The sequence below is a fragment of the Castor canadensis genome, chromosome 11 (genome assembly GCF_047511655.1).
Source record: "Castor canadensis chromosome 11, mCasCan1.hap1v2, whole genome shotgun sequence".
NCBI lineage: Eukaryota > Metazoa > Chordata > Mammalia > Rodentia > Castoridae > Castor > Castor canadensis.
This window is the reverse complement of record NC_133396.1, coordinates 87616931-87628806: the sequence shown is the minus strand read 5'-3', so window position 1 is coordinate 87628806 and position 11876 is coordinate 87616931. Positions and strand designations below refer to the sequence as shown.

The 11876-nt window shown below is 42.6% G+C and overlaps 1 protein-coding gene across 3 annotated transcripts in view; it reads right to left on the bottom strand.

Annotated features, from left to right (window-relative positions):
* Positions 1-3504: 3504 nt before the first annotated feature.
* Positions 3505-11876, bottom strand: part of Tnr (tenascin R) — a 400720-nt gene continuing 392348 nt past the window's right edge. For all 3 annotated transcript variants that reach the window (XM_074047403.1, XM_074047404.1, XM_074047405.1), the window contains one exon: positions 3505-11386. In XM_074047403.1, coding sequence (XP_073903504.1) covers positions 11267-11386 — 120 coding nt within the window. In that variant the 3' untranslated portion in view covers positions 3505-11266. The remainder of the gene's footprint in view (positions 11387-11876) is intronic.

Genomic DNA, 11876 nt, shown 5'->3' with positions numbered 1-11876 from the left:
AATGTGTCTGAGTTTAAAAAAGAAATTTTAATATTGAAATGACAGCACTCATACCAATTAACTGAATTCTTTCACCGTGTACATCATTCTGTTTGTTCATGAACACACAAACATAAGTTTGGGAATTTTACTGTAGATTATTTTAAAAGCTTTAAAGCGAGGGGCTTTATTCACACATGTGTTGAATGTCTGGACTGGAGAATAAGGAGTGATAAAAATGGGTAGAAAAGGGAAGAGGCAAAAAGAGAATAAATGTCATAGTTTGCTGAATCTTTGTTCTAGAGTATGATGTCCCTAACTGCAAGAAAGTTATAGGAAAGTAACCATTCCCGTTTTGTTTACAACTATGTAATTTTGCTGTTTTTGTTGTTACTGACCTCAGAGCCTTGTGTGTGGTAGGCAAATGCTCTCCACTTGAGCCATGCCTCCAGGCCTTTTTGCTATAGGTTATTTTTCAGGTAGGGTCTATCTATTTTTTTGCCTGGCCGGTTTGGGACCATAATCCTCCTACCTGTGCCTCTCATATAGCTGAGATTACAAACATGTATACTGTGTCCAACTTCCTTTTTTTTGAGATGGGGATTCGCAAACATTTTTTTGTCTGGGTTGGCCTCAAACCGCTATCCTCTTGATCTCTGCTTCTCAAGTGTCTGAGAGTACAGGTGTGAGCCACCATGACTTGCTTGCTACCTTGTATCTTGATTGCACCCTGGGATTCCCAGATTAAGCATCATTTCTGCGTGTGTGTGTGTGTGTGTGTCTTTGAGGGTATATGGTAGGAGATAGGCATTTGGACTGCCAGACTTGGTAGATTTCCTTCCCCAGTGTGGGTGGGTATCATCCAATTTATTGAGGATACGAATAGAACAGTAAAGCTGAGGAAGAAGACTTTGCCTCTTATTTCTTCCTGCCTGCCTGATGAGCTGAATCATTGTTCTTATTTTGCCCTTGAACTGAGACAACGTCAGCTCTCCTAGTTCTCAGGCCTTCAGACTTGGACTGAACTACACCACTGCCTTTTCTGGGCTTCCAGCTTCCAGATGGCAGATCATGGGACTTCTCAGTTTCTATAATCATGTGTGGTAATTCTCATCCATCTATCTATCATCACATCTCTCTTATTCTGTTTCTCTGGACAACCCTAGCACAAATTGGTACAAAACAAAGTTTGGTACATAATATAGATTTAACAAGTGTATGGTGAGAGAATAAATAAAGGAATATTTTTGAGAGAGAGCGTGAGAGAGGCCAAATTTCCCCTGAAGTCACCATCTTTCTAACCAGAATCAGCATTGGGTCTGGCATATAATAGGTGCTCATTGAGTGTGGATGGTGAGATGTATAAAGAGGAACAAGCATACATTTATTTGTGCATTTATGAGTGTGGTGCAAACTCTTTAGCTTTCCTTGAAAGCCTGGGCAGTGGGGTATATTGTACATGTCACAGGAAAGGAGAGACATAGGCCCGATGGGCTCTCATTCTGTGATGATGTTTTATTGCTGGCTGGCAAAATGGCCACTGCTGAAACACAGGTTCTGAGGGCCACTGGGGGCACTATGGGAGAAAAGACGCTACGGGGTAATTGCACTGATTACTAATGCTGCTAACATTTCTCTTGCTTAATAATCCACTTTTAATTTTACTCGTGGCAATTCTTAGTTCCCACAACACAGCAATAATTAAATCTTTGTTCAAATGGTTGTAAATGTACCCAGAGGTCTTAAGCAACGGGTGACTCATACTCATTTAAGTCAGAACGTAATGCTAGCATTCAGCCCTCTCAGAATAAATACTAATTACTGAACTGCCTTTACATTTCACTAGATTCCTTTAATTTCCATTTCTGTTGTCCAGATAACATTCTAGTTGAGATTCAGGTGCCGGCCTTCATCTCCAGGTTTTAGTAGTCACTCCTGAGGTGTGGGTGTCCAAGGTGGCTTATTTAAAACAGGGCCAGGAAATGTGGCTGTTTTTAAAGGGCCTTCCATTCCGGAAATCTGTCTTCCAGGAAATGAGGAAAGAAAGGAAATGAGACACAGGGAAAGAGTGAAGAGAGTCTCCCCAGCTCTGCTTGTGCAGGGCACCTTCAGTGGTAGATTGTCATGGGGCTGAAGACTGGGAGTTTTTCATGTTTGCACATAACCCAAGGGTTTGGAGAAAACTGCTGGCACCAAGAAAAAAGTGGGAGGAATAAACGTCTTTTTTTGGAAGGGGTATTATTTTTAGGGCTGTGGTTTTTTCCCTTATTTAAAATGCTTACTATTTCACCATTTTAACAAGGAATGTGGAGAAAGGTCTCTTTCTTGGCCTTGGTATTTCACAAAGCTTGGTCTGCACCTGGCTCCCTGGGGTTGTCACAGGTCATATTCCTCACATGGCCCCAGGAAGCCAGCTGAGGTGGACACTGAACCACTCCTGGTCCTGCTCTTACAGATGCTGCGGTTTCATGCCCCTTGTTTGCTCACTCTCTTGCCTCCTCATCTTCCCCCTTGGATCATTTCCATTGTTGTAGGACCTGCACATGTTGACCTACCTGAGGCAGGATCTTAACACCCCTCTTTCCCCACTTTCCACTTGGTTGATGGCATTTAGCCCAATCTGCTGGTCAGTTCTCTCAATACCTCCCAACATTATGTGCTTGTGGAAATGAATTGAATGAAAGGTTCTTTCACCATACTTCTCTTGAAAATGTTCCTTGGCTGGGGTCTTGCCTAATACAACCTGGAGATTAAAGTTACCTTACACTGTGCACCAACAAGGAGGGAAAGGGAGAGGGTTTTCCCAGGTGACAGGTTTGAGAGGTGGTGGTCATGAGAACCACCATTAGAGTGGCTGGTGGTAAATTAGCTGGAGCAGTGCCAAGTAAGGGTGATAGGGCCTCGTAGTACAGGGCACAGACTGAGCAGAGAGGATGCTTGCTCAGCAAGTTGGACTCATCAACTATTTTTAGCTAGCACCCATAGATGGCACTAGAGATTTGGAGATATGGCTGTCACTAGGCACTCCAGAGTTGAGGGAGCCAGGAGAGAAGGCAAGAGGGAGGCAGGTAGCTGATGGACTCAAAGCCATAGTCAAGACCAATGTGGGTAATGTTGGGAGAGCAGTGGCTGCTAACCATCAGCAACCTTTTCTGATGGTAAAGACAAAGGGCGAGATGAAGAATTCAATGACAGATGGTGGGTGACATAGAAGATTGAGACAGAGAAGGTGGTGGGAGAGGGAGGATGAGGCAACGAAAGGAGAAAGAAAGAAGAGTGTGTGGGAAAGATGAGGAAGGTAGAGATAGCAAAGCCATAATGAGAGGAAAGGAACAGGGTAGATGGGGGACATAGATGGAGGAGCAGAGCCATTAGGAACGAGAACAGCTTATCTAAAAGGGTGACAGAGGACACACACTGGTAGAAGTGGGCTGGTAAATACTTGGAGAGGGGTCCAGAGAAAAGAAGCCAGGCCAGTCATTAAGGAAGGCACACTGCTATACAGGATTCAAACAACACACAACGTTCCTTCAGGATCTTTTATTAACGTATAGAAAATGTGTTTAAAAAAGGAACTATACAGAGGCTAAAAGCAACCAGGACTAAAAATACTAGTTAACAATGGTTAACAAGCAGAAATTCCAGTCTTTGAGCTACAGTGCCATGAAAGGATGGGCAGGTTGGTTTCCCTCTCCCTTCCTCTGTGTATTTTTATTTTAGCTCATTACTGTGTCTATCACCTGAGGAGTATGCACTCCATTTTCTTCCTTCCAGTCTTTCTTTTAAGTAAGTGCTTTTTCAAGTACATTGTAGCTACAAAGTCAGTAAATTGGTCTTTGTTATTTTATCTGAAAAGGCTGTTAAAGATTAAAACGACAAACTCAAATTCCCATGGATTTGGAGGGTTTGGTGTTTATGATTTCTCAAAACAGTAATCTAGAGACCACCAGGGTGAGTTTCAGCTGCTGCAGCCCTAGGCAATGACCCCTCAGACTCACAGTGACTTGTGTAGGTTACCTAGGATTTCCGATGGGCCGGGGGTATTTGAGGTTGGAATAATTGTGTGTGTGTGTGAAAATGTAGGAAGGAAGAGCCTGCATGTTAAGAATAGACTCGTAAATTCTGACCCTTGAGTCTGTGAGTCCCTGGAATGGCTCTAGTCCTAAGAGGAGGATGGATAGAGAAGGGTTGACACAGGAGCTAGGCCTCAAAGGGGATGGGTGGGGAAGGGGTAGGTACAGCCTGACATTGTTGCAGTAGTCATGGTGTCTGCTGTATTTAACACATGGCTGTCACTGCCACCTAATCAGACCCCCAAAATCAGAGTTTTCTGTTGGGGAGATCCATTCCTTTTTAGATCAACATTATTCAATAAAGGGAAAAGGATCCATTTTGTGGGGGGTCGGCCTGGCAACTGAAACCACCAGGTTTCTGATTTCTTTCTAAATTCCCCAAATTAGCAAAGTGAGCTGAGATTGTAGCAAACTGTTCTCTGAGCCCCCTCATCCACTGGATCCACAAGTGGAGTAGGAGAAAGAAACAAGAAGATAAATAAATTAATTTGTCTCCTGATTTCTTCTAGCTTTATTTCTCAAAAAATTTCTCTTATGTCCTCCTGCAAGGGAACCTAAAGGTGTTTATATCCCTGGGAGTCTGGGAGGAATGAGTTCAAATCTGTCTGCAACCTGCTGATTTTAGCTAAAAGAGTCATGAGATTTCTGCATTTCTCACTGTTTGTACTAGTTTGAATACATTCATAATATAACCTTTTCTTTCCAAATTCTAGAGTAAAATTGATATTCCAGGAACATGTGTCACGTTTACTCTGAGCTTTCTCTCTCCCAAATCCTGGCTAAACCTCCTGCTCTCATTCCAGAATGACTCTGAAATATTATACTCTTCCATGTTGGGAGAGAAAGGGGCTCTGTGTTCCCCAAAAATAGTGTGGGGGAAATTATGTTCCTGTCCTGATCTTTACCTTCTCCTCTAAACCAGTAGACCCTCTCTCCCTCCTCCCAAATTTAAAAGGAAAGAAAAGGAAAGAGCTACCAGGATATTTCTTATTCTATCTGATGGTATTGAGGGTCCCTTGTAGCATGTAGCAAAAGCAAAGCAAACATTCCCTTTTCTTGAAAGAAAAAAGAGAGAGGGAATTGGCATCAGAAGCCCCTTTATGAGAACATTAGCAAAATCAAAGATGGTGGCCACTTGGCTAAATAAATATAAAAGACAGCAGCTTCATGAAGTAGAAAAATCAAGGGCTTTCAAATCAGACAAAGAGGTTCAGATTGTGGCTCTCCTTAGTAGCTGTGTGACTTTGGGCATGTTAAACTTCCTGTGCCTCATATCCTTCTTTTATGAAATGGTTAAACCTTACTCAGTGTTGTAGGAAGAATTTAATAAAGTAATATATGCAAAGTCCTTAGCACAGTATCTAGCAAATAGTAGGTGTATAATAAATACTATTTTTCTCAGTCTTTGTTTGAGAAGAGGCAAATGAAAAAGCCAGTCCCCCACCTGAACTGAGCTGTTACTAACTAGCTATGTGAACTTGGGCAAGCTGTCTAGCCCATCTTGGCCTTGGTTCATTAACTTGGGTTAGATGATCTCCAGAGAGCCCTCGGGCTCTGGAAATATGTTCCCAATTTGTGCCTAGGAGTCAGGGTTGAGCAAATCTGTATTGTTAAAAAGCACACAGGGTTTTTCTGGGGGCTGCTAACCCAAAGACAAGAAGGAGACAGTTCTCATCCATGCATTTTCCTCCTGGCCTTGCATCTGGACCCAAGCCCTCTCTTGTGGCATAGGTGTTCCAGGCCTCCTGGGTGTGTGCTTGCTTCTCAGAGAGACACTTGCACTTTCTCACCTGAGCCTGTGGATGCCAATGAGCCAATGCCAGTACCTTGGAGAACTGACTGGATCAGGCTAAAATGGTTAAATGTTCTTCAATTGGAAATTTAGCATTAGCTCAGCCTCACAGTCCAGACAATGGGGAGCTGTTTTATTAAGTTAATAGAGGGGGCTGAGTTTGAGGAACAAGAGCTGTGTTATTTGGATACCCTGCAATAGCATTATTAAGCTTGGGGAATGAGGGAGGATTTCCTGTTTGGAGAAAATGTAATACTGTCCAAAGACTGTGAGGTTTGCCAAGGACATTTGGACAATGAAGTGCTGCAGGTGCAATGAAGTCATGTTTCAGGAAAGGAGTGACCTTGAAAAATAAATAAGAAAGGCTGGAGATGACAAATTAGGCTATGTTTGCTGCTGAAGAAAAGTGAGGTCCAGGCAGGACTGGTTGAAGCAAAGAAAGCCTCTGCTTCTTTTCTGGGCAGTGAGACCTCTGGAGTGAAGTGAGCAACCAATAGAAGCTCTGGTTTGAGGTCAGCCAGAACTTGAGAAACCAGTGCTGGTACCTTTATCCTGGCTACTCATGCCTGATCTCTGCATCTGCACTGTGGGACCATCTACAGAAGGCTTGCTTTTTCTCTCCAAGGATCCATTAGTCTTTTATTTAATTCAAAATTTTTTCTTCTTCCAGGCTGTTTCTTGGAACTTGAAGAACACAGAACTGGCTTAAGCAAGTCCAGGGTAGATACAGTTAAAATGAACCAGAGCTACTTTTTCGTTTTTGCAGCACTGGGGTTTGAACTCAGGGCCTCCTGTTTGCTAGGCAGGTTCTCTACCCATTGAGCCACTCCACCAGCCCCATTTTTCTTTTTCTTAAAGCACAGTAGATTTGCTTTTTTTACTTGCTTTTGGAAATTTTCTTTTGGTCTTTTAGTTCTCATTTGGCCTGGTAGCGTCAAAATGCTCCAGTATTATTGAGGATAACATTTATGAATTTATGAATGATATGAGGATATCATTTATGTGAGGAGTTGGGTGATATAAGAAACAAAGGTTTAGGGAAACAGCTAAAGAGCTTCAGGAATGTGGTAAATGATCTGATGGTACAGCTAGACAGAGGCTACAGGTATAACCCAGAAGCCAGCCCATGATTGCCCTCCTACAGAGGATAGAAAATCTCTCTCATGTTACCCGGAGAAAAACAGACCACCCATGGAGGTTAGGTGGAGGTTAGGTTAGGCCTCTGAGGCCCCAAAACCCTTCCTATAGCCTTGATAAATTTGAGGCAAGTGAAAAAATTATCTCACCTTCTGTCGGATTATAGAAATTGAAGTGAGTTTGCATTTTTCAGAGTTTTCTTTTCAAAGTTTTCGAGTGGAAGTGTGATGCAAGTAGAGGTAGAAAGTGTCCCCTTTTCTACTTCCCCTTGCTTTGAAGGGAAATAAATGGGACTAACAAATTACATTTAATAGAAATCTGGTGATAAGAAAGCAAGCAGTAGAAAAGCATATATCCTGGGTAAGTGGCTCCACCTTTCCTGAAATTCTGGGTGGAGGTTAAAAAAAAAAAGTCCATATCCCAGGAGCATTTGCAAATCCAGTCAATAGTTTTTTTCAACCCCCTCAGCTTGGTGGATGCACTGTTCTCACAGGTTCTGTTTTTCTTTCTCCAGAGAAGAGGACAAAGAGAAGCCCATAAACCTAAACCCTTTCTCAACTGATGCTTTACAAAGAGCTCTTTGAAAAGATTTCATAATGATCTTTTGTCTAATCTATAGCTCTGTTCTGAGACTAGAATTTAAAAGTAGAAATGTGTTTAGTATTATTTGGTTTGGCATTGAGTTCATTGGCAACCCTGGTTCTCAAGTTTGTCTTTGAAATAACAGTTTTTAATCTGCGGGGAGCTGGTTGGTTCCCAGGTGGAAGGAAACAGGTTGGTAAGCATTCTACCACTTCATCAGTAGTGGAGTTGGGGAGTTAATAGGTGAGGGGTAAGGTGATTTAAATATTTGTGGAAATTTGTTCTGCATTTCCTTGCTGCCACGTTGTTGTTCTTTCATAAATCAGTCTTCTGTTCAAATCAATCCTGGGTACTCTTTTGGTATGAGGTCTCCTTGAAACCAGGAAAACCCTCCTGTTCTCAGCTCCCTTAGTTGAGCACTGCTTTCAGTGGGTATGTGGGCCCTGTGAGTGCCACCTTGTGGTCATTGTTGGCAAATTCCCTCCCTGATGCCCCCACCAGTTAAATCAGCTCTAATGGTCAGCGCTTTCCATAGGTTTGTCATCTCTGACACTCCTTCTTCACATCTGACCCCTTCACCTTCCAGAAGTAACCATGGAAAATGTGAGTATAATATGTTAGAAACTATCTTTATATGATGGGGCATGCAAAGAGGAGAAACTGCCTGGCTTTTGTTTCTAGGTAGCAACTCTATTGCAGTCATTTGTTGTCATTTTTTGTTGTTGCTAGTTGTTTTTCTTTTTTCTTTAAATAGTATAAGTGTATATCCTGAAGTGTCTGCAATTAGGCTGCCTTCTGGACTGGATTCACTTCTGTTCCTTCTGAGTCCCTTATGGGAGTTCTCAGTGTGATTAGGGTACAAGCTTTATTGATTTGGTTAGTTATTTATGATGTTGGGGATGGAAGCCATGACTCACGCAAGCTAGGTGAATACTTTACCACTGAGCTACACCCCCAGCCCTATGGTGGGTGCTTTCTGAGTTCTGATTCCTTTGAGACAAGCAAAGATGCTTGGAAGGATAGGATGAGAAGGAATTCGTTCAGAAACAGCCTGTTAGTTAAGAGGTTCAGTGAGAAACTAAGTGAGTTCAGAAGCTTTGAGTCAAGTTGATCACATGCCTTGGGAAGACTGGAACAGAATCTCCTAAAAAACGGTTTAAAAAAAAACCTCATGAGAACTTAACAAAGGGAATCTATGAATCATTTTATAGAGGGTTGGATGAACTGATCTTTGAAGTCCCTTTCTCACTTTAAAATTCTTTAAAATGAATCTAGGCAGCATTGCTGATACTATTTATAAAAATGTTCCACAGGATAAAATGTCTCTGAAGAAAGGCAGGTTTTTGTTTCCACTGATGTTTCTTGACTTTCACCTGAACTGATGACACACAATCTTGTTCCATTTCAGTTCCCTTGATGAGGTAGGCTGTATTGGCACACCTAGGTCTCTGGCTCTGCATTTATAGACACAACAGGTTCAGCCTCTTCTTGGTACTCTCTTCTGCTGTGTGTGTGTGTTTTATTTTTGACTTTTAAATCCCTTCCTTCCTTCCTTCCTTGCTTCCTTCCTTCCTTCTTTCCTTTCTTCTCTCTCTCAGGGCTTTTGGTGAATTTTCATTACTTAATTGGGCTCTTTCACCAGCACATGCCAATTTCTACTCAGATTTTCACACAATAGTATTATTGACTGTTAAAACTGAAAGGGAAATTAGAAATCATTCTGGTCTAATCTTTCATTTACCAGGTAAGGAAACTGAGGCCCAGAGAGGTGAAACAATTTACCCAAGCTCATGTGGCTATCAAAATCTCAGAGGCGGGCCTGTACCTTAACAAGTTCTTTGTTGAGTGTGCTTTCTATTCTTCACACTCTCTACTTAAATCTTATCCAACTTACTAGTTTCTCTTTCCTCCTTTTCTTAGCTTTTGAAGCCCATTGTGAATTTAGAATGAAAATGCTACCTACATTTTTCAGATTTAGGTATATCCATCATGTCCACACCACAGCAGTGGACGGACCTTGTGGAGCCTATAACCAGAGAGCAGCTACAGAAAATGGCAGGCTGACTCCATCCTTATAACACCAGAAGTATGTGACACAGCCCAAGGGACTGTCTTTCTGTGTTCAAAACTTGGTTAGAGTGAGAGTGTTTCTGTTAGAAAATGGTCAGCTCATCCAGTAACTGATTGGCAAAGGTACAAGATGCCCTTTGTGCCCTGTATGTCATAAAGGTACAGTGTGACGTACAGGGGCCCTACAGCAGAATAGATCCTTTCCTTGAGGAAAGGATGAGGACAGGGAGAAGGCAGTGGGGACCTGGGCATGGATTTGGGTAGATGTTGCATGGAGGGCTGCAGCTGGCATTTGATTTGAGAAGCTGAAAGGTAATGGCTCCTAGAGCCTCCAGCTCTTCTGGGCTTAAAAATCAAATCATGATGCTGGAGACAACACATCTCATCACATGGGCAACAGGTCTATCCCTGGATTCTAGATGTAATTTCCTCTGGCACTTTTCATTTCTTCTCTCAAAAGCAGAATAATACAAGAATATGGAGAAACACTTCTCATGATCTCACCTCATTAAGGGGTCATTTCCCACAGGACCAAAAGGAAAAAAAAGGAGAGAGAGAAAGAAAAAAAAGAAATCCCCAGAACTAAATATTCTACTTCCTCCCAGGACTATTAGTTGCGGGAATGACTATCTGGTCATATAACCTCTTCTGACTTTTATTAAAGCCATCTTTATCAAGGGGAGCCTGGCTGGGGACAGGCTTTCAGCTGTGATTGAGAAAAAAAAAATCCATGATAAATCAGATCAGAGACGGAGAAAATGGAGCTGGGGAAGGTTTGTGTTTTCCATGGAACCTGTAATCTTTATGGCAGGTGACTTGACTTCAATTTCTTCTGACCTTTCCTCAAGGTCTACACCCAAAGTGCTAAAAACAAAACCAATCTCTTCCACCACCAAAAAAGTTACTGTCTAACTGACCTGAGGAACAGTGGCCTGAAACTCACAGGGATAGGACCACTGTAAAACCCAGGGCCAGCAGCGGGAGGTACCCTGGGAACTAGATTCCAAAACAAAGGTTGGGTTGGTGGGACTATAGCATCTAAGATAGAATGAAATTAAGCAAAGGATTGAGTGGGGCTGGAAAAGAGGTCACTACTTTTGTAAGGTAAGAGTTGCAGAAGATGAGAATTTTTGGCCCATTCTAAAGGACTTAGGTTGTTGGGTCAGAGGGTAGTTGATCTCTTCCCTCTTAATGGGAGTTTTTGGCCAAGCTCTCTTGCTGAGACGTCTCTGGGCTGGTGTGATTAACTGGCCAGTGAAGTACATGACCAGATCATAAATACCTGGGAGGTGAAGGGGCTTTCAGAGAGTAGAGAAAGAAGGTATGTGCCTGTCAACTTAACTCCATGGCTGCCTTTGATCTGGTCTCTTAAACAAACTCCCCACTTTTTCTTCTTGGTGGGAAAGGTGAGGATGGCTAGAGCTGACTGTTTAGGAGGGAGAATGTAACCCGAGGGTCAGGCTTCCAGGCAGCAAAAACTATGAGCAGATGGTAGTCAACAGATCCCTGCTACATCCCTGCTTCCTTCAAATACTCTTTGCAAAGCACATTTCTAGTACCCCCCGCCTCATCTCGTATTATAAAATACAAACAAATGACAGAAAAGATAGTTTGGCTTGTGGCTGCCCTCTGCTCAGAATTGTAAGGCCCGCCGTTTCCTCCCCGCTGAGAGACGGTGGTTGTAGGGCCGCATCTTCATTTCCACAAAGGGGATGGAGAACTCGTGGCCTTTCCAATGGTACCAGTTGATCCCCTGGGCATGAGAAAGATGAACAGGTCAGATCACCCTCCTCCCTGGATGGATCATCCTACTTCAGAAGAAGGGGAATGATGGGAGCCAGAAATCCAATAAGTAGATTTAGCTCTTCTCAGTTAACTCAGCTTTGTGGCTGAGTTCCCAATAAAGTGAAAGGAGCCAAATCTCTTTCGAGCTTTCCCTTTAAATAGTCCCATGGTCTAAGTCTTTACTGGGAGTGTGTTTTGGGTCATTCCTTATTGCTAGCTGTATGGTTTTGGCTTTCAGAAGTTGTATGTACCAGTAGATGGTGGTGAATTTCAAAATCCCTATAGTGTGAAGGTGTTTTGAAGAGTGTAACTGTTTGACTTTTTATTCCTAATGGGAGACCCAGGTGGCTTCCACCTGGGATGACTGAACATCTGGAATTGTCTGGAACTAAGGTGCTTCCCTAGATAAGACCTTCCAGTATCAAAATTGGGAAGGTTCCAGTTGGCTCCCTGCAACC